This window comes from Microcaecilia unicolor, chromosome 2, assembly GCF_901765095.1.
Source record: "Microcaecilia unicolor chromosome 2, aMicUni1.1, whole genome shotgun sequence".
In the NCBI taxonomy this organism is placed as follows: domain Eukaryota; kingdom Metazoa; phylum Chordata; class Amphibia; order Gymnophiona; family Siphonopidae; genus Microcaecilia; species Microcaecilia unicolor.
Genome location: NC_044032.1, coordinates 21,055,349 through 21,078,465, shown reverse-complemented (window position 1 = coordinate 21,078,465; position 23,117 = coordinate 21,055,349). Strand labels below are relative to the sequence as shown.

The 23,117-nt window shown below is 47.6% G+C and overlaps 1 protein-coding gene across 2 annotated transcripts in view; it reads left to right on the top strand.

Annotated features, from left to right (window-relative positions):
• Nucleotides 1–21,979, top strand: part of IL11RA (interleukin 11 receptor subunit alpha) — a 241,663-nt gene extending 219,684 nt beyond the window's left edge. For both annotated transcript variants that reach the window (XM_030192833.1, XM_030192834.1), the window contains exons 11-12: nt 13,725–13,804; nt 20,539–21,979. In XM_030192833.1, coding sequence (XP_030048693.1) covers nt 13,725–13,804; nt 20,539–20,555 — 97 coding nt within the window. In that variant the 3' untranslated portion in view covers nt 20,556–21,979. The remainder of the gene's footprint in view (nt 1–13,724; nt 13,805–20,538) is intronic.
• The last annotated feature ends 1,138 nt before the right edge of the window (nt 21,980–23,117 follow it).

Here is a 23,117-nt window from a genome sequence, read left to right as displayed (position 1 = left end):
TAAGGGGAGGCCATCCCCAATTCCCTCCAGTGGTCATCTGGTCAGTTCGGGCACCTTTTCGAGGCTTGGTCGTGAAAAAAAAGGGACCAAGTAAAGTCGGCCAAGTGCTCATCAGGGACGCTCTTCTTTTTTCCATTATTGGCCGAGGACGCCCATCTCTTAACCACGCCCCACCCCGCCTTCGCTACACTGCCGACACGCCCCAGTGAACTTTGGTCATCCCTGCGACGGAAAGCAGTTGAGGGTGCCCAAAATCGGCTTTCGATTATGCCGATTTGGGCGACCCTGAGAGAAGGACGCCCATCTCCCGATTTGTGTCGAAGGATGGGAGCCCTTCTCTTTCAGTTTTGCCCCTGATAGTGTACTAATGTCAACACAATATGTAATAGAACATTTTACTAGACAGTGTAGGGTATAAGCAAAGATGGAACATATAGATAGTTAAGATAGAGTAACAGGAGTAAGAAAATAAGGGACTAGTTAAGGAGAGTTGCAAATGAGGTCAGAAAGGTGCTGGAACATAATTTTGGCTAGGGTAGTCCCTTTGGAACTCTCTACCCATCAGAATTAGATCCGAGAAGTCTTACCTCAGATTTAGAAAGAAGCTAAAAACCCATCTGTTCCCAAACTCTGACCCTTAACCCACCCCCTTACTAGTCCTCGTTCCATTCCATCCATTGTATCTGTAATTTAATCCATGTAAACTGCACTGAACCCTACCTAGGGGATATTAGCAGTATATAAGAGCTTACTTGTATAGTATCATATTGTATAAACATGTCCTGCTATAATATAAGTACACTAGTAAAACAGGCCGGTTTCTGACACAAATGAAACAGGCGCTAGCAAGGTTTTCCTCCGAGTGTGTATGTTTGAGAGAGTATGTATGAGATTGACTATGTGTGAGAGAAAGAGTGAATGTGCGTGTGTGTGTGTGTGACAGAGAGAGAGTGAGACTGCTGGGTGCGAGTGTGTCTCCCCTGTCCCCCTCCAGCCACCCAGTGAGTCTCCTCTGTCCCCTGCTCCCCCTCCAGCCACCCAGCGATTCTACTTTTTCCCTTGCCCCCCTCCAGCCACCCAGCGATTCTACTTTTTCCCTTGCCCCCCTCCAGCCACCCACCCATGCTCTTCTCTCCCCTGCCTCCCCTCTCCAGCCACCCAGTGATTTTCCTCTTTCCCCTGCCCCCCCTCCAGCTACCCAGCGATTCTCCTTTTTCCATTGCCCCCCCTCCAGCCACCCAGTGATTCTCCTCTCTCCCCTGCCCCCCTCCAGCCACCCAGCGATTCTCCTCTGTCCCCTGCCCCCCTCCAGCCACCCAGCGATTCTCCTCGAGATTCGCTGGGGGGCCTTGCCCCCCCCCCCGTCCAGCCACCCAGCGAATCTCCTCTCTCCCCTGCCCTCCTCCATCCACCCAGCGATTCTCCTCTCTCCCCTGCCTCCCCTCCAGCCACCCAGCGATTCTCCTGTCCCCTGCCCCCCCTCCAGCCACCCAGCGATTCTCCCCTCTCCCCTCCAGCCACTCCTCCACTTAAATCAGCATATATTAAATTCCCCCCATGTGCTACAGAAAAGCACTGAGCACATCCTATATAATAAAACGCACCTCCAACGTTCTGAAGCTGCAACGTTCCAGAACTACGTGTTGTCAATTGAGGATATGGAGCCTTACAAAGCGCACGACGTGTAGTTCCGGAACATTGCAGGAATGCTTCAAGGATTGAAGGCTTCACTTTCTCGGCTTCAGAACGTTGGAGGTGCGTTTTATTATATAGGATAAGTAATGCCATACTGGGAAAGACCAAGGGTCCACCGAGCCCAGCATCCTGTCCACAACAGCAGCCAATCCAGGCCAAGGGCACCTGGCAAGCTTCCCAAACGTACAAACATTCTATACAATCAAGCCATTGTGACATCACTAATGAGGTTGGCTCTTATTGGTGGAATGAGCCACTATGACATCACAATAGGTTAAATCACTGCTCTATGTAATAAAAGTGAGCCAAGTAGAGGACATAAGTACATAAGTAATGCCACACTGGGAAAAGACCAAGGGTCCATCAAGCCCAGCATCCTGTCCACGACAGCGGCCAATCCAGGCCAAGGGCACCTGGCAAGCTTCCCAAACGTACAAACATTCTATACACGTGCAGCTGGTGTCGTTTACTTCTTCCATTAAGGCCTGGTTGAAGAGCCAAGCTTTCACCTGCTTCCTGAAGTAGAGATAGTCTTGTGTTAAGCAAAGCCTTTCAGGGAGTGCATTCCAGAGCATGGGGGCTACTCCAGAGAAGGCTTGCTTGCGGGTATCACATCATGTGATGTCCTTTGGAGAGGGTGTGGTTAGGGAAACTCCTTGGGAGGACCTTAGTAACCTTGAAGGTGTGTAGAGGGTACTCTGGGCCATTCCGTTAAGGACCTTGAAGGTCAAGCAGAGAGTTTTAAATTTGGCTCTGTATTGTACTGGTAGCCAGTGAAGTTTTTGCAAAAATGGTGTGATGTGGTCAACTGGCGCTGGTGCAGACCCTTTGTAGTCAGACCAGTGTAGAGTGCATTACAATAATCCAGTCTTGATGTTATCATGGCATGCACAACTGATGCAAGGCTTGCCTTCTCGATGTAAGGAGACAGGCAGCGTTGTTCACGCAAGTGATATAAGCTGCTCTTGAAGGTTGCTTGGATTTGAAGGATCAGAGTAAGTGTTGAATTGAGCTATATTCCAGGGTTCCTGATTTGTGATTTGAAGAGGAGTTCATATTTCTCCAAAGAGATTTTGATGTCAGGTATGTCCCCACTTGGGTTAGGGACCCATAGAAGCTCAGTTTTAATTGTCCGTAGGGTTGACCCTCTCCCACCCAAGTCTTGGCCTGCTCTCAGTAATGCTGTGCCCCCTCATCTGCTCAATATAATTCCGATCCCCCTCTAAATATATGTAAACTGCTTTGAATGTAGTTGCAAAAACCTCAGAAAGGCGGTATTTAAAGTCCCATTTCTCTTTCCCTTTCCCTTTCCTCAAGGTCTATACTTGATCTCAGTAATTCTTATCAACCCCCCCCCCCCTAGTCTCCTCCTGCTCTCCTTAATTCTAAACCCCCCTCCCTGAGTCTCTGCCTGCTTTCAGTAATGTTGATCCCTTCCCCTCCCCTAGTCTTTGCCTGCTCTCAGTAACGCTGAGCCTCCCCCCCCAGGATCTCAGTCTATTCTCAGCAATGTTGAACCCTCCTCACTCCCTCATTCTTCGTCTGCTCTCAGTAATGCTGAGCTCCCCCCCTCTACTACTAATACTACTACTTATCACTTCTATGGCGCTACTAGACGTACGCAGCACTGTACACTTGAACATGAAGAAACAGTCCCTGCTCGACAGAGCTTACAATCTAATTAGGACAGACAAACAGGACAAACAAGAGATAAGGGAATATTAAGGTGAGGATGATAAAATAAGGGTTCCGAACAAATGAATAAGGGTTTGGAGTTAAAAGCAGCATCAAAAAGGTGGACTTTTAGCTTAGATTTGAAGACGGCCAGAGATGGAGCTTGACTTACCAGCTCAGGAAGTCTATTCCAGGCATATGGTAAGCAAGATAAAAGGAACGGAGTCTGGAGTTAGCGGTGGAGGAGAAGGGTGCAGATAAGAGAGATTTACCCAGTGAACGGAGTTCCCGGGAAGGAATGTAGGGAGAGATGAGAGTGGAAAGGTACTGAGGAGCTGCAGAGTGAATGCACTTATAGGTCAATAAGAGGAATTTGAACTGTATGAGGAAACGGATAGGAAGCCAGTGAAATGACTTGAGGAGAGGGCTAATATGAGCATAACAACCCTGGCGGAATATTATTCGTGCAGCAGAATTTTGAACAGATTGAAGAGGAGAGAGATGGCTAAGTGGGAGACCTGTGAGAAGCAAGTTGCAATAGTCTAAGCGAGAAGTGATAAGAGCGTGGATGAGGGTTCTGGTAGTGTGCTCAGAAAGGAAAGGGCGAATTTTGCTGATATTATACAGAAAGGAATGACAGGTTTTAGCAGTCTGTTGAATATGTGCAGAGAAGGAGAGGGAGGAGTCGAAAATGACCCCAAGGTTACAAGCTGATGAGACAGGAAGGATGAGAGTGTTATCCACAGAAATAGAGAATGGGGGAGGAGGAGAGGTTGGTTTAGGGGAAAAGATAAGAAGCTCAGTCTTGGTCATGTGTAGTTTCAGATGGCGCTGAGACATCCAGGCAGCAATGTCAGACAGGCAGGCTGATACTTTGGCCTGGGTTTCAGCTGAGATTTCTGGTGCGGAGAGGTAGATCTGGGAGTCATCAGCGTAAAGATGATATTGAAAACCATGGGATGAGATCAGAGTACCAAGGGAAGAAGTATAGACGGAGAAGAGAAGAGATCCCAGGACAGATCCCTGAGGTACACCAACTGACAGTGGGTTAGAAGTAGAAGAGGATCCACTAGAGTATACACTAAAGGTACGCTGGGAGAGATAAGAAGAAAACCAGGAAAGAACAGAGCCCTGAAATCCAAGTGAGGACAGCGTATCAAGGAGCAGGCTGTGATCAACAGTGTCAAAAGCAGCAGATAGATCGAGAAGGATGAGGATAGAATAGAGACCTTTGGATCTGGCTAGGAACAGATCATTGGAGACTTTAGCAAGCGTTGTTTCAGTTGAATGAAGGGGGCGAAAGCCAGATTGAAGTGGATCAAGAATAGCTTGAGATGAAAGAAAGTCAAGGCAACGGCAGTGAACAAGCATGTTCAAGTATCTTGGATAGGAAAGGGAGGAGGGAGATGGGGCGATAGTTGGAAGGACAGGTAGGGTCCAATGAAGGTTTTTTAAGGAGTGGTGTGACTACGGCATGTTTGAAGGCAACAGGAACAGTCGCAGTGGACAGTGAAAGCTTGAGGATATGACAGATACACGGGATGACAGTAGGAGAGATAGTGTTAAGTAGATGGGTGGGAATAGGATCAGAGGAACAGGTAGTTAGTTTCGAGGAGGAAAGAAGATGTGTAGTTTCCTCTTCAGTGATTTCAGAAAAGGAAGAAAAGGAGGCAGGGGTTGGAGGGTTGAGAGAACGGACTAAGGGAAGGAGAGGTGGAGGTGACCTGGTTGAGAATTCAAGTTTAATCTTGTGAACCTTATCATAAAAGAACTCAGCCAGAGTCTGGGAGGGAAGTGAAGGGGGGGGGGGGGGTCGGAGGTGAAGGCACTTTGAGGAGAGAGTTCAGTATGGCAAAAAGACGATGAGGGTTTGAGCCAAGAGAATTAGTCAACTGGATGTAATAGTCCTGTTTGGCAAGTAAAAGAGCAGACTGGAAGGAGGTCAGCAAGAATTTGAAATGTATGAAGTCAGCATGGGCACGGGATTTTAGCCAAAGGCGTTCGGCAGAGTGGGCACAGGAACGTAGGTAGCGGATTCTAGCGGTCAGCCAAGGTTGGGGTTTGGTACGTTTTACAGAACGGGGAATGAGAGGAGCGAGAGTATCCAGAGCAGAAGAGAGAATAGTATTATAGGAAGAGACAGCCTCATTGACAGACTTGGATAACATAGTGATAAGAGAAGAGATTTGAAACACTGGAGGACAGAGTAGAAGGATCAATAGCCTGAAGATTCCTAAATGTATTGGTTAAGATTGGACGGGACTGGGGAGGAGGGTGTTTAAGTGTGAAAGTTATCAGATGATGTTCAGAGAGGGGAAGAGTTGAGATACAGAAACTGGAGAGTGAGCAGTTAGAGAAGAGGATAAGATCAAGACGGTGGCCATTCTGGTGACTGGGGGCAGTGGAGCACAGTTGACCTTCAGGGTCTCTGTCTGTTCTCAGTAATATTGACTCCCCCTTCTGAAGTCTCGACCCACTCGACCCACTCCAGGTCTCCTCATGTTCTCAATTATGCTGAGACCCCTCCCCCAGGATCTCAGCCTGACAGTAATGTTGACCCCTTCACTCCCCCGGTCTTGACTTGCTCTCAGTAATCCTGAGAACCCTTCCTGATCCCAGTCTGTTATCAGTAATGTTGATTGCCTTCCTTCTGTCCCCCATCCCCACCAACTGATCTTGGTCTGCTCTCAGTAATGCTGAGACCCCCACCCCCAGGGTTTCTGCCTGTTCTCAGCAATGTTGATTCCCCCAGTCTTGACCTGCTCTTAGTAACAGTCTCCCTTTCCCCAGGCCTCCTCCTGTTCTCAGTTATGCTGAGACTCCCCTCCCACCCCAGGATTTCAGCCTACTCTCAGTAATTTTGACCCCCCTCTCTCCCCCAATCTTTCTCTCAGTAATCCTGAGAACCCTTTCTGATCCCAGTGTGTTATCAGTAATGTTGATCACCTTCCCTCTGGCCCCCAGCCCCACCAACTGATCTTGGTCTACTCTCAGTAATTCTGAGACCCCCTCCCCCAGTATTGCTGCCTGTTCTCATCAATGTTGACTTCCCCAGTCAATCCCCCCCATCTCCAGGCCTCCTCCTGTTCTCAGTTATGCTGAGATTCCCCCTGCACCACCACCACACTGAGAATCCTGGCCTCCCGCCTCCTATCTCCAGCCAGATGTGGCAAATCTTAAAAGCTGCTTCTAATTAATTCTTACTTGAAGCCAAAGATTAGGACACAGAAGAAATAGGCTAAATCTTCTTGGGAGGGGTAATGAGACTGAGAAGGATTGTCTTCACACACAGTCCCAGTACACATTCTGGAAATGACATTAGGGTCCCCTGGATGACTTTATTGTTTTGGTATCCTGAGCCTGCCAGAATGAGGCTGAGTCCCGGCAAAACATACTTTATCCTCAGGCGAACCGAGATGGCAAGCTTTCCAGTACTTGCAGGAACTGAAGTGCATAATACAGTGAGAATTATCATTTTACATTAATGCAATGTGCACAGCAGTGGGAGCATCATTTTGTATATATATATGTTTAAAATGATTTATTAGGATTTATTTACCGTTTTTTTTAAGGAATTCGCTCAAGGCAGTGTACAGCAGGAATAAATCAAACATAAGCAATAGACAATTACAGCAGTAAAAATATTCAAATAACAATACAAAGTATGGCGTGGAGGGGCATAATCGAACAGAAACGCCTATCTCCATGGGCGTTAATCTCCGAGAACGGGTCCGTGAAGGGGCGGACCGAACCGTATTATCGATAAAAAATAGACGCCCATGTTTTAGTCGACAATTTGTGAGCTGGGCGTTTTTGTTTTTCAGCGATAATGGAAAAGGAAAGTGCCCAGCTCAAAAACGAATACATCCAAGGCATTTGTTCGTGGGAGGGGCCAGGATTCGTAGTGCACTGGTCCCCCTCACATGCCAGGACACCAACCGGGCACCCTAGGGGGCACTTTTACAAAAACAAAAAAACAGGTAAAAGAGCTCCCAGGTGCATAGCACCCTTCCCTTGTGTGTTGAGACCCCCATATCCCCCTCAAAACCCACTGCCCACAAGTCTACACCATTACTATAGCCCTAAGGGGTGAAGGGGGGCACCTACATGTGGATACAGTGGGTTTGGGGGGGTTGGACAACTAATAAGCATTAAGCAGCACAATTGTAACAGGTAGGGGGGATGGGCCTGGGTCCACCTGTCTGAAGTCCACTGCACCCCCTAATAACTGCTCCAGTGACCTGCATACTGCTGCCAGGGAGGTGGGTAGGACATTTGAGGGTGAAAATAAAAAGTTGTGAAACATCATTTTTTGTGGTGGGAGGGGGTTAGTGACCACTGGAGGAGTCAGGGGAGGTCATCCCCGATTCCCTCCAGTGGTCATCTGGTCATTTAGGGCACTTTTTGGGGCCTTATTCGTGAAAAAACAGGGTCCAGGAAAAGTGCCCTAAATTCTAGCTACAAACGCATCCATTATCGGCGAAGGGCGCCCATCTCTGTTCGGGTGATAACCACGCCCCAGTTCCGCCTTCGACACGCCTTCGACACGCCCCCGTCCACTTTGTCTGCATCCGCGACGGAGTGCAGTTGAAAGCGTCCCAAATTCGGCTTTTGATTATACCGCGTTATTCGTTTTTGTGAGATAAACGCCCATCTCCCGATTTATGTCGGAACTTGCGCGTTTTTCTCGTTCGATTATAAGCTGGATAGTATACTACTTGCTATTGTAATAAATACACAATAAAACATTTTAATAGACAGCGTAGGGTAAATGCAAAGATGGAACATATTGATAGGTAAGAGATTAAGAGGAGTTAGAATATAAGGTGACTACATTAAAGAAAGTTGCACATGAGGTCGGAGAGATGGTTAAATATTATCTTAGCTAGGGTAGGAGTGGATAAACCTGTCCTGCTGCAGTATGTGGCCCGTGTCACTCCTTGTGTGTGTGAGTGAGAGTAACAAGCAGTGGCGTTCCTACCCTCGATGACACCCGGGGCGGATCGCCGATGCACCCCCCCCCCCCCCCCCCCGTGAAACGACACCTCCCCCCCGGTGAAATGACACCCCCCCCTGGGTGCATGCTGCTTGGGGGTGTCCCGGAACAGGAAGTAACCTGTTCCTGGGCAGAGGGAGGGAGCTGCAGCGAACCAGCAAAGTTTTAGCGTAGCGAACTCGGAGCCCACAGATGCGCGCCGTGGCACTCCCCAGCGGCGTGCACCCGGGGCGGACCGCCCCCACCGCCCCCCCCCCCCCCTTGGTACGCCACTGGTAACAAGTTAGTTACTTCTTCTGTTAAAGGCCTGGTTGAAGAGCCAAGCTTTCACCTGCTTCCTGAAGTAGAGATAGGCTCGTGCAGTGTGCATGCAAATGTGAATTTATGTATTGGTGCCATTTTCAATCTCCCCACCTCCCTCAAAGTGCTTTGACTACTTCTTTCATCTCCAGTGGTTCCTGATCGTAAGGTATTGATCCATTTTCTCTTTACAGTATAAAGACTCAGTGTATTCTTTCCATCTTTTCTTGATCTTCTCAACGTCATTCAACATGGATCCTTGAGTGTCTTTTACCGTTCCAGTTCAAAGCTGGAATTTTTTCTCTAACTTCCGTAGCTTTAGGAAAGCCGATCTCGTTCTTCCACTTACATTTTCTGATTCTGTTTCCTTGTAGATATTGTTGAAGTACTTCTCTGTGTCTTCTCTTATGGCACATTGAAAATTCCAGCTAAGTTCTCTGACTGCCTTTCTGGCTTTAGCTTGTCTGTACTTCTGAGCAATTTTGAGAGATTTTCAGTCATCCATTTTGACTGTTTTTGCTTTTCATCTTTCACAGGGACCTTTCGCTTTCTTCTAGTATAACTTTCTTGGTATTTTTCCATAACTCTTCTGGTACTTTGTTACCATCTAATACAGTAAATCAATATCACAGATGGTCTTTAAATTACAATAGTATATTTTCAAGATCATACCTTGCTATGTTCACGACAGGTTTGTTCTTTTTCAGCTTGAGTTTGCATATTAGTAGCTGATGATCTGCACCACAGTCGGCTCCAGGTTTCGTCTGTGTTAATGTTACTGAACTTTTTTTTTTATCACTAACTTCCTCAGATGTAGTCAGTCAGATTTTTGTTCGATCCATTGTGTGACGCCCATGTGTACAATCATCTCTTGGATTGCTGGAAGAAGGTGTTTGAAATGAACAGATTGTTGGTCTTTCAGATTTCTATCACATATTCTCCCGCTTTGTTCCAGCTGCCCAGCTCTTATTTTCCAACCATTTAGCCACTGCAGCATCTTGTGACTCTAGGCAAGTCACTTTGAATGTATTTGCAAAAACCGCAGAAAGGCTGTATATTATTGGGCTCATTTTCGAAAGAGAAGGACGCCCATCTTTCGACATAAATCGGAAGATGGGCGTCCTTCTCACAGGGTCGTCCAAATCGGTATAATCGAAAGCCGATTTTGGACATCCCCAACTGCTTTCCGTCGCAGGGACGGCCAAAGTTCAAGGGGGCGTATCGGAGGTGTAGCGAGGGTGGGACTTGGGCATACCTAACACATAGACGTCCTCGACCCATAATGGGAAAAAAAGGGCGTCCCTGACGATCACTTGGATGACTTTACCTGGTCGTGTTTTTCTTACGACCAAGGCACAAAAAGGTGCCCGAAATGACCAGATGATCACCGCAGAGAATCGAGGATGACCTCCCATTACTCTCCCAGTGGTCACTAACCCTCTCCCACCCTCAAAAAATATCTTTCAAAATATTTTTTGCCAGCCTCAGATGTCATACTCAGGTCCGTGACAGCAGTATGCAAGTCCCTGGAGCAGTTTTAGTGGGTGCAGTGCACTTCAGACAGGCAGACCCAGGCCCAACCCCCCCCCTACCTTTTACGTTTGTGGAGGAAACAGCCAGCCCAGAAACCCACTGTACCCACATACAGGTGCCCCCTTCACCCATAAGAGCTTTTGTAGTGATGTACAGTTGGGGTTAGTAGGCTTTGGGGGGCTCAGCAGACAAGATAAGGGAGCAATGGTGAGATGTGTACCTGGGAGCATTTATATGACGTCATGGCAGTGCCCCCTAGGATGCCCCATTGCTCTCCTGGAATGTCTGGGGGACCAGTCTGCTAAAAATGCTGCCCCTCCAACATCCCATTGGCTTGATTTTGTGCGTTTTTAACTTGTGTGTGTGTTTTTAATGGCCTAAAAAGATAAATGCACAAAGCACAAAACCTTGTTTGAAACAGTATTAAAAAAAAAAAAAAAGATAGACTTTTTCTTTTTTTGAAAATGGATATATTCGGACTCGTTACCTTTAGCGCAAAACATCCAAAGCCTGACTTAGACATAGTATCGCCCCTCACTGAGTGTTAAGGATAGTTTCATCTGTCAATATAATCACAGCTAATCAATAGCAGACATTACGGGAACACTCATCTAATATAATAATTTGCTTCTGCAACGTTCCAGTGAGGCTACCTGGGTTCGTAACCCTCTCCTGACGTCACTCTTCCACAGTAGAAGCCTGCGTTCCTGACGTCAGGAAATGTTACTGTGGTCGCCTCTGACTCGCTGTCTTCGGACTCTGCATCGCTGCCGCTCTCCTCCGCAACCCCACGTCCCTCTCGCTTCCCGCTCAGGTATCGGTGCTAGTCGTTCCATCTTCACTTACCAAGTCAGGGTTACAGCGGCCGCCAGCAGCAGCGCTAAAAGCCGTGCAGCCTAGGCCCTTTTCTCTCTCTCAGCTGTGGTCCCGCCCTTGCGGAAACAGGAAATGAGGGCGGGACCACAGCTGAGAGAAAAGGTCCAAGCCTGCATGCCTTTTACCGCTGCTGGCGGCCGCCGTAACCCCAACGAGGTAAGTCAAGATGACTTTCAAACTTCGTAGGGAGGGGGCCTGGAACTGGAAGGGAGGGACGATGACCCTGGAACTGGGAGGGAGGGAGGGAAGGGGGACAACCCTGTAACTCGGAGGGAGGGGACGACCCTGAAACTCGAAGGGAGGGAGGGGGGTGGCACACACTCAATCTCACAGACACACTCGTAACCAGTCTCTCTCTCTCTCTCTCACACACACACACACACACACACTCGCACATTCACTCTCTTGCTCTCTCACACAGTCACTCTCACACACACTCTCTCAAACATACACATTCCGAGGAAAACCTTTCAGAAACGGGCCTTTTTTACTAGTGTTGTATAAATTCACTGCTGCTTTATAGAGTACACTGTGTATTAAGGACAGTCTCACCTTGTCCTCAGAACCGTTTAATGGCAGACATTACGGGAACACCCAAGTTGGCCCTGTGTTGCGGCCAAACCCTTCAAACCTAAAGTTACCTTGGATTTCAGATCTGTATGGGTAACAGTGCTGTGTCTCTAAACAGAAAGCCCCCCAACCCCTTTTCAGGTTACTGATTCCCACCCCATTTTCTTCCATGCTTTGGTGAATTAAGAGGTCGATGACTCAATGTGATAAGAAGCCTGGGTACCAGATTAATTAACTGTGGGGACTCCTTATAGGCAGAGAGCGGAAGAACCCCGTTGATTGACTCGGCCTGTGCTGTTGGGCAGGGCACCACACCCTACTGTTCATTTGTTGAAAAGTTAAACTGTTTTGTGCTTTCAAATAGTTCATACATGGAACACACCCAGCATTAAAAAAAAAAAAACTTTTATGTTTTTTATCAAATGTTTACAGTTTCTTGTTTGGGAGTTAATCTGTTTAGAATAACAAAATCAACAAAAGCAAAATAAAAAATTATATTGCTTATATAGAAGAAACCGAGAGATACTCCAAGCCCGCTGATTCACTATTTGAAGTTCTCACGTTTCAGTGAGGGCCGTTCTGACGTTGCTGGGTTTGTAATCGGTGCCAGGCAAGAAGAGCCAAGGAATGAACTCCCCCCCCCCCCCCCCCAATCCCCCACCCATGCCCCATGCTAACATGCTGGGAATAAGAGAAAAGTTGGCTATACTTCCTGATTTTAATCTGGGACCAGGGCTGGCACAAGGTTCTGTGATGCCCTAGGTGAATCTTTAGCTGTTCACCCCTTCCCCCTCCCAAGCCGGCTCAAGGCCATATCCACCTCATAGTCCAGCATCTCCTCTTCCCTAACCGCACATGCCCAGCATATCAGCTCCCCTTTCTCACCCCCACCCGTGTTCAGCATCTTATCCCCTTTCCTCCACCACTCTCCCCCCCCCAATTTAGTATCTCATTGTTCCTTCCCTCCCCATTTATCCTCAGTGTCCAGCGTCTCCCTCTTCCCTTTCCCCTGCTGCTGTACCTGTACCGGACCCAAGATTACAGTACAATAAAACCCTGGGTCCAGCGTAGCACTTTGTACCTTCTGGGAGCCGGTTCAGGGTCTTTTCACTGTCAAGTCCTAAGTAAAGTTTTCAGTGTGGGGGGAGATGTGGCAGGATTTGAGCACAATTTTGTGTATCAAGGACCCGCACTAGCTCCCAGAGTGTATAATGTGCTGTGCTGGAGCCAGGCTGATGTCCCACAAATATTACCACCCTGGGCAGATGCATAGTCCGCCTAGTGGCTGGGCAGGCCCTGATTGTGAGTCGTTTTACACCAGATAATGGTTTGGGGTTTTTTAAATCTAATTTCCTCTTTTTGCTTTGGCTCAACTGGAACCAAGGCTTGAATCTAGGGCCATGAGCCTTCATCCCAACACCTATTGCTTTTCCTCCATTTTATTCCTTCTCCCAAAATTAAATCTAATCATTAAGTGACACCATTGCATGCTGACTATAACCTCTTTCTCCCAGGTGCTGTGAACACTTCCCTATCTCCAGCTAGTTTCAGCAGGGCCACTGAGAGGGGGGGAGGGGCAAAATTCCCCGGGCCTGGGCCTCCAAGGAGGGCCCGGCGCCGGGGTCAGGCCGCCGGCGCTGCAGTCCCCGGTCTCACCTGCCTGCCTCCTCGGCTCCGGGCCCCCTGCATTCAAAACGGCAGTCACAGATCGTCTCTCTTCTGGCCTTCCCTCCCTGTGTCCCGCCCTCGCGGAAACCGGAAGTTTCATTACACGAGGGCGGGACGCAGGGAGGGAAGGCCAGAAGAGACGCGATCTGCGACTGCCGCGTTGAATGCAGGGGGCCCAGAGCCGTGGAGGCAGGCAGGTGAGACCGCGGGGACTGCAGCGACGGGGGGCAGCAGCGGCGGGGCGGCCTTGCCCTGGGCCCGGCCTAGTCTCTTGGCGGCCCTGAGTTTCAGTACAGGAGATCTGAGTTGACCGTGTGCCGTCCTTCCACATAGCAATTTGCACCACCACCACTGAACCAACAGATTAGTCTCTGGGTAACATTCTAATGCTCTCTCTCCCTTACCATTACAGGATACGAGTGAGAAAAAAGGGAAAAGACCAGACAAAGAATCGGGACTTTATTTCAGTGGTGCACATGAAGGCGTTGCCTAGTAAGTACCAGGTTGTAGAATTACGAGTGTGCGATATACCACCAGGGGCATAGCTACGTAGGGCCTGGGGGGGCCTGGGTCACCATAGATTTGGCCCTGGACCCCCTGCCGACAACCCTCTTGACCCCCCCTCCCGCCGCCAACCCTCCCAGCAGCCGCGTTGCTGGCTGATCTGCAAGGCTTCGTTCTGTTTCTGTGAGTCTGACGTCCCTCACGTACAAGATGGAGGATGTCAGACTCGCAGAAACAGAATGAAGCCTTGCGCTGGAAGAAGAGGACCTCGGCTGGCGGGGGTTGGGGTCCCCAGCCAGCAAAGGTAGGCGACGGTGGCAGCGGTGGAGGGCTGGCGGCGGGAGGGGGGGTCGAGAAGGGCAGCGGCGGGGGGGGGGGGGTCAAAGTTGTTGTTGTTGGCGGGGGTCAGCAATGGCGGTGGGGGGGGCTAAAATGTGCCCCCTCACCTCGGGCCCTGGACCCCCCTCCCGCTGAAGTCTGGCTATGCCCCTGTATACCACATAGTACAGTGTGATACCCCAGTGCTGCTAGATGTCATTTATGACCTGCAGGTCATGTGTTTGCCATTACCCCCTGCTACTTTCCATGCCGTCCTCGAGTTGGTCAAGTACAGAAAGATATTAGGAACACTTACAGATATGCCTGCCAGATCTCCCCTGAATGAGAGACATGCTCTTTGGCATGTGTAATGCATTTGTGTGAGGAACAGCAAAGTACAGTGAATTAAGTCAGAATCAGTTAGAGCAGGGGTGTCCAACCTCGGCCCTCACCAAGGTGGGTTTTCAGGATTTCCCCAATAAATATATATGAGGTATATTTGCATACAGTGGAGGCAGTGCATGCGGATATACTTACTAGCATTTGACCTTGTTGACCATCCAGCTCTACTCCACAGACTTCATCAAGTAGGCTTAAGGGACACAGTTTTAGCTTGGTTCTCTTCTTATCTCACTGATCATTCCTATACTGTTCAAACAATGCGTACTACATCTCTACCCTTCTCTTTGGCTTGAGGAGTCCCACAAGGCGCCATCCTTGCCCTCTTTAACGTATTTCTAACACCACTGCTGACTCTACTGCAATCCTTGGGTTTCACAGCCTATGCAAACACAAATGATATTCAGGTTCTCTGTACTTCAGATCCAACCGACCCTCTACAAATTCACAATATAAACAATAAGCTAACGAAACTAACAGATTGTTTGAAGAACAACAAACTCGTCCTCAATCCTAGTAAATCTAAGACCCTTCTTTTTACTAAGCACCAGGATAAATCACTTTCCACCGCTGTTCTACTCTGCTCAACACCCATCCCTTTAGTCATTTCCACTCGCGTCTTGGGGGTGATCCTAGATACCTCCCTCACAGTCACCCCACAGATCTCTGCAGTCATTAAACGGCCCTTCTTTAACTTCGTATGATCCACTCCATTTGCTCATTATTACATCCCCCTCCTTCAAATATCCTCATGCACTCACTTTTCATTAGTCAACTAGACTATTGCAATACATTATATAAGGGAATTAAGACCAAGGACCGCAAATGCTTACAAGTCATTCAGAATACAGCCATCAAAATTAATCACTGAAGGGTTGTGCTGGGAATTGCAATAAGTACCCCTTGGGAAGGAAAGACCTCTCGACAGCTTGGCCAATATCTGCTTTAGGGAACACTGCATCGAGTTTGCTGCTGTGGCTGTTGAAGTGGTCAAAACGTAGATCAGATGATGACAAAAGACTCTGGAACTCAACTATAAGGCCCTAGAAATCTAAAATCAAAGAAGCCAAAAGCCATTTCTATAGCAAACAAATTGGTGGGCTCCGTAATTATCAAAAAGCTTTATAATCTAATGAAATCCCTCCTAAACACCAACCCCTCTGTTTACTAAGCTGCACAGCAATGATGACGCAACCCATTCAAAGTGAACGGGCTGTGTCGGCATTAGCGTGCGGCATACTAAACAGCGGGGCAAGTGTTTATCTCATACTAACATCTTACTTCCTACTACTACTACTACTACTATTTAGCATTTCTATAGCGCTACAAGGCATACGCAGCGCTGTACAAACATAGAAGAAAGACAGTCCCTGCTCAAAGAGCTTACAATCTAATAGACAAAAAATAAATAAAGTAAGCAAATCAAATCAATTAATGTGAACGGGAAGGAAGAGAGGAGGGGGTAGGTGGAGGCGAGTGGTTACAAGTGGTTACGAGTCAAAAGCAATGTCAGAGGTGGGTTTTCAGTCTAGATTTAAAGGTGGCCAAGGATGGGGCAAGACGTAGGGGCTCAGGAAGTTTATTCCAGGCGTAGGGTGCAGCGAGACAGAAGGCACGAAGTCTGGAGTTGGCAGTAGTGGAGAAGGGAACAGATAAGAAGGATTTATCCATGGAGCGGAGTGCACGGGAAGGGGTGTAGGGAAGGACGAGTGTGGAGAGATACTGGGGAGCAGCAGAGTGAGTACATTTATAGGTTAGTAGAAGAAGTTTGAACAGGATGCGAAAACGGATAGGGAGCCAGTGAAGGGTCTTGAGGAGAGGGGTAGTATGAGTAAAGCGACCCTGGCGGAAGATGAGACGGGCAGCAGAGTTTTGAACTGACTGGAGAGGGGAGAGGTGACTAAGTGGGAGGCCAGCAAGAAGCAGATTGCAGTAGTCTAAACGAGAGGTGACACATCCTACCACATCCTAACTAGCCTCCTATTTCGAACATAAAATCCTCAATATAAGGCAAGGTATTATGAATCTTAAATCTGCTTCTATTACCCTTCCTACCGAACTGGCAACCCTCCCCCATTCTATTCAATGTAATGATGTCACCTTTGGGTAGCAGGCTCGAATCTGTAGGATTTAATACCTTCATATATGCAAATGAGCACACCACCCGAACTCTCATCCATTCTCTCATTACCTCTCGCCTTGACTACTGCAACCTACTCCTCACTGGCCTCCCACGTAGCCATCTATCCCCCCTTCAGTCCATTCAAAACTCTGCTGCACGTCTTATCTTCCGCCTGAACCGGTACACTCATATCACCCCTCTCCTCAAGTCACTTCACTGGCTTCCGATCAGGTACCGAATACAGTTTAAGCTTCTCCTTTTAACCTACAAATGTACTCGATCTGCAGCCCCTCCCTACCTCTCTACCCTCATCTCCCCTTACGTTCCTACCCGTAACCTCCGTTCTCAAGATAAATCCCTCCTGTCGGTACCCTTCTCCATCACCGCCAACTCCAGGCTCCGCCCTTTCTGCCTCGCCTCACCCCATGCCTGGAACAAGCTCCCTGAGCCCATACGCCAGGCCCCCTCCCTGCCCATCTTCAAAACCTTGCTAAAAGCCCACCTCTTCAATGTCGCCTTCGGCACCTAACCACCATACCTCTATTCAGGAAATCTGGACTGCCCCTACTTGACATTTCGCCCATTAGATTGTAAGCTCCTTGGAGCAGGGACTGTCCTTTTTCTTAATCTGTACAGCGCTGCGTAACCCTAGTAGCGCTCTAGAAATGTTAAGTAGTAGTAGTAGTACTATATACTTACCATTTAGTAAATGCATCTCTGAAATTGTAATCCAAATCAAATCTGGACTTGACCTTATGGAATCTTGGGCATCTGAGTTCAAACTTACACTTAACAGAGATAAAACCAAGTTCCTGGTCATTACCAATCTATAGAATTGTATGAGTCTTTACACGTGTGAAAATGTAATGGGGAGAGGGCCAGAAAAGACCGTTTCCCCAGACTGGAATGAAGAAACAACACTCTCTTGAATCCTAATAATAGGATTCAATAATAAGCTGAAGCACAGATGTGCAGACAGCATGGTGTAGGCTGCATGGGAGCTCCAGTCCAGAAAACTCTGGTTCTGTTCTCCTGTCCTGTACTCGCTCCGAGTTCTTGAGCATAATCTCCTTGAACCCAATATTCAGCCAGTGATGATCAGCGTTATGCCGACCGCCACTGGCGTTAAATCTGGAAATTCAATGCTGGGTCATGTCCAGGCCTCAGCATTGAGGGGCCCTTTTACTAAGCCGTGTAGACGCCTACGCACATAGAACACGCATCAAATTAGAACTACTGTCCGGCTACTGCATGCGCCGGGCGGTAATTCTAATTTTACCGCACGGCAGAAAATAATTTCTATTTTCTACAATGTGGCGCTAACTGGCCGGTAATCAGCAGTGTACGTGCGCTCACGATTACCGCCCGGTTCACGTGTGAGACCTTACCGCTAAGTCAATGGGTGACGGTAAGGAAACGAATGCATGCTAATTTTTATTTTGCCACACTTTCATTTTCAGCAAAAAAGAAAAAAGGCCTTTTTTGCAGGCACGCTGAAAAATGGACCTGTTCGCATCCAATACAAGCGCCTACACCAGTGCAGACCATTTTTCGGCATGCCTTAGTGAAAGGGTCCCTGAGTTTCCAGCAATAGGGAGCCAATTGTGACATTGACACTATAAACACCCCAGACTACACCCTTCCTGTTTTGGACAGCCTGAAAGTTCTGGGAGTTACAATTGACCGAAATCTCACACTAGGCGAAAGATACAACAAAGAAAATGTTCCAATCAAAAGAGTAAAACCGTTCTTCCCAAGGGAAATATTCCGCAGCCTGGTACAATCAATGGTGCTAAGCCACCTAGATTACTGCAGCGCCATCTATGCCGGATGTAAAGACCAAATCATTAAGAAACTTCAAACCGCCCAAAACACAGCAGCCAGACTTATATTTGGAAAAACGAAATAGGAAAACGCTAAAACCCCTAAGAGAAAAACTACACTGGCTCCCACTAAAAGAACGAATTACGTTCAAAATTTGCACCCTGGTCCATAAAATCATTCACGGAGAGGCCCCGGCCTATATGTCAGACATTATAGACTTACCAACCAGGAACACAAAAAGAACAGCACGCTCATTCCTGAATCTCCATTACCCCAGTTGCAAAGGACTCAGATATAAATCAACATATGCATCCAGCTTCTCATACATAAGCACGCAACTATGGAACGCACTACCAAAGGTCATAAAAACAATGCACGACCTAACAACCTTCCGAAAACTACTGAAAACCAACCTATTCAAAAAGGCATACCACAATGATCCATCCTAAATAGTAAACAATGATACTCTACCAAAACCAGACAAAATCGAACTCTTTACACTTGACTGATTCATGTACTCTGTTACTAATGAACGTTAACGCACTACCACTACATTTCGCCAAAATGAACTTCTAAATTCGACTGTCTAACTAACTCTCTGCCTTACTCTATCAGCTATGAACTTTAACGCAATACCACTTTGTATTTCTCATCCCGGAAATGGCAATCGCCATTACGGCATAATGTAAGCCACATTGAGCCTGCAAATAGCTGGGAAAATGTGGGATAAAAAAGCAACAAATAAATAAACTGGCTATGAAGAACCACATAAATTTATTTATTTATTTTTATTACATTTGTACCCTGCGCTTTCCCACTCATGGCAGGCTCAATGCAGCTTACATGGGGCAATGGAGGGTTAAGTGACTTGCCCAGAGTCACAAGGAGCTGCCTGTGCCTGAAGTGGGAATCCAACTCAGTTCCTCAGTTCCCCAGGACCAAAGTCCACCACCCTAACCACTAGGCCACTCCTCCACTGTTGCTACTATTGGAGATTCTACATGGAATGTTGCTATTCTACTAGCAACATTCCATGTACAAGTCGGCCCTTGCAGATCACCAAGGTGGCCGCGCAGGCTTCTGTGAGTCTGACGTCCTGCACAGAAACAGAAGCCTGCGCAGCCATATTGGTGATCTGCAAGGGCCGACTTCTACATGGAATGTTTCTAGTGGAATAGCAACATTCCATGTAGAATCTCCAATAGTATCTATTTTATTTTTGTTACATTTGTACCCTGTGCTTTCCCACTCTTGGCAGGCTCAATGCGGCTTACATGGGGCAATGGAGGAGGGTTAAGTGATTTGCCCAGAGTCACAAGGAGCTGCCTGTGCCTGAAGTGGGAATTGAACTCAGTTCTCCAGGACCAAAGTCCACCACCCTAATCACTAGATCACTCCTCCACTCAAGATAGGACTGCGTTGAATGAGTTCCTATTTCTGTGGTTACCTTAACCAGTTAAATGCCAAATATCAACACTGTGTCAGCTTCGCCCCCCGGAACACTCCCAAACTAATCAGTAGCGGCTTCAGCATTAACTGGATATTTTCAGCAGTGCTCTCCGGTTAAATGCCATTGAAAATGCTTGTTAGCCCCCAGCCAGGCGATTTAAATGTCCAGGAGCATCTCTTGGCTGTTTAAATCACTTTGAATATCGAGCCCCGTGTATTTAAACCTCACAGCTCAGGGCTGTTTGAGCTAGTCTCCAGGGTCACACTGTATAATAATCAGCAGCTTTATTAATGTCAGTGTTCTATAGCAGACGCGGCTCATTTTCAAGGGCTGAACTGGTCATGCCGATGTTTGAATTACACGGATGATGGCGTCCTCAGAATTGTTGCTTTGTTTGTGTTCCGTGTGTGACTCTGCAATACATGTTAACTACAGTGCAAGGGTTTTCCTGATCCTAGAACAGCTGTAACCTGTGTTTTTTTTGGAGGGGGAGGGGAGGGGAAATGGGCTTTTAACAGGGAGTGAATAATATCTTTTGTTAGCTGGATTCCTTCACTGGACAGAAAGTCACCTGATTCGTGTTTTCATCTTCTTTTTTTCTCTCTGCAGGGACACAGATTTTATAATGATTTCATTGACCCTCATAGGGTCACCTGTTAAAAAACAAATACACAGAAAATGGACAGCCCCACCTGGAAATCGGACAGTAGACTCGGGTACTTTCTTCTCAAGTGAAAATGTTTTCCTTTCATTCCCCTTTCATTCTGGGCTAGAATCCAGGAGCTGCCCCGGGAGTCTACGGCACACTTCCCGCCCTGCTTACAACATCCCCAGTAAGGGAGAATCGCTGATCACGGGGAGAATGCTGATAGCAGAACTGTGATGAGAGGAGTCCCGTCTGATGCAGAGAGAAATTTTAGATTCTTCCTAACTAAAATGGGATGATGGAGCAAGGAGGAGACCGTTCAAGTGCTGGGCAGTCCACCTGATGCCTCGTGTCTGAGGTCATCCTTGGAACAGGTTAGGCAGCCCATGAGAAGATGAAAAGGATGTTTCATCCGGCGGGTATCTTGAAGTATCAGAAACCCTCTATGGCCAACTGTAATGTCTGCTACACGTGTAGATATACAATATCATATGAATTAAACCAATGTAACCAGTTCCTCCTGAGACACAGTAAGACAGCAACCTACAAGTACCTCTGTGAATGTAAGGTAGGTGGTGAGATACAGGCATAAATTTAGTAAAATATCTCTGAGAACCAAGTAGGACATGAAAAGCCTTACAAAATCTAGGAAGAACCTGCTTGTAAAGGCTTGCTGGAATTTCATCATGAGAAGACTGCAGGAACTCTACCATTCTTTGGGCATTAAACTCGACCGTCCATTCGGCGCGGATGACATGTTTAAAAGGCTCAGGGCATGCCACTTCAGGGGCTACGTTGAACCCGAATGACTGATGTGACCCAACGAAGAACTAATCCATTCTTAGGCAGTGTTACGAGGTGCTACTCTTTCTTTGAGGTAAATACAGGAGATGCTGGTGTTTGGGCATATCGATTGCGGCAGATTCACCTGTCCATACCACCCACAGAGATTATAAAGGGCTATTTTAGGGGCTGATGGAGGGAAGGGAGGAATTTGCTGGCCATAACTAATTCCAGTGAGACATGCCATATGTAGGTAGCTGGAGTTGGTTATGTAAGAATACCATTTTGTTGGGAAGGGCTCATCATTTTCTGCCAAATTATTCACATGCCTTTAATGTACATAACCTATCCACTAGCCAAACAGAGAGGGTAACCAGCATACATAAAAAGTACACAGACAAAAAAAAGCAACACTGGGCCTTCAAGACTGAGACAGCAGGAGTATTTATTAATAAAATGACCCGACACGGATACAGGAGTTTTTTTTCCCAGATCGTGGCTGTCCTTTGTGACAAGCTTGCTTGGTTTTCTCCGTTCAGTTTCGGAGGCATTGGCCACATTGTGTACTATTTACGTCTAAACTCTGACCCCTGAGGCAGGCGTTGTTTAACGCCGAAACACGGCCCGTGTCGGGTCATTTTATTAATAAACTAGTAAAAAAGCCCCGTTTGTGATGCAAATGAAACGGGGGCTAGCAATGTTTTCTTCTGTGTGCATGTGGGAGTGTGTGTGTCCCTGCCCTCTGGCCTCTCTCCCCTCCCCCCTCTGAGTCCTTCACTGTTACAGAGCCAGCGATTTGATTTCGTGCTCTGCTGTTTTCCTTCACTGACTGTGTTACAGAGAGGGCGGGGCAGACACTCATAGGGAAACCGGATATCTCGCCCCCTTCACACTTCCGGCTGGAGGCTTCATAGAACGTTGGTGTTGCCTTTTATATAGAGAGATAGTCCTGCTGTCTCAGTCTTGAAGGCCCAGTGTTGCTTTTTTTTTTGTCCATAAACTATCCCCTGCCATCCTTCCCTGAGGTGGCCTTGCCTCATGTCTATAACCCCTGCATGTTGTTATCATGCTGTTATCAGAGGCTAAAATGTGCCAAAAACCGCAGGCCAACCAACACCAAGTCCAAAGCATAACCATAGTAATTCCACCACAACAAGCCTGACTTATGGCACTAAATCCAGATATGCCAGTCCATCGTTTTATTCCCAGATACACTGGGCAGTAGCGTAGCCAAAGGTGGGCTTGGGTGGGCCAGGGCCCACCCATTTATGGCTCAGGCCCATCCAACAGTAGCACATGTTTAGTGGTAACTGGTGGGAATCCCAAGCTCCGCCAGCTGACGATGTCCCCCTGATGGTAACGAACATGCTACTCTCCACAACACCAGCACCTGCGCATGCTCCGTTTTCAGTGCATTCCTGCCGCCAAGAAAGAAAGAAGTATTTTCCCACCAGCTGAGATCATTTTTTTTGGGGGGGGGGAGGGGAGAACATTTGGAGCCCACCCAATTCTTGCCTAGGCCCACCCAAAATCTGTTGTCTGGCTACGCCCATGACACTGGGTACAATCAGTGTTCCATAAACAATACAGTCATGGTATATTCTAACTTATGTCATGAGACAGTCAGAGTTCACCACAGTGAGAGATTGATAGGAACTGGTTATGTACTGTACAAAGATCTACTTATCCTTAAAGCTTGTATTCTCCTGTCACCAGTTGAGGATTATAAGCTGTGGTGTGCTGGAGCAGGCTCTCACAG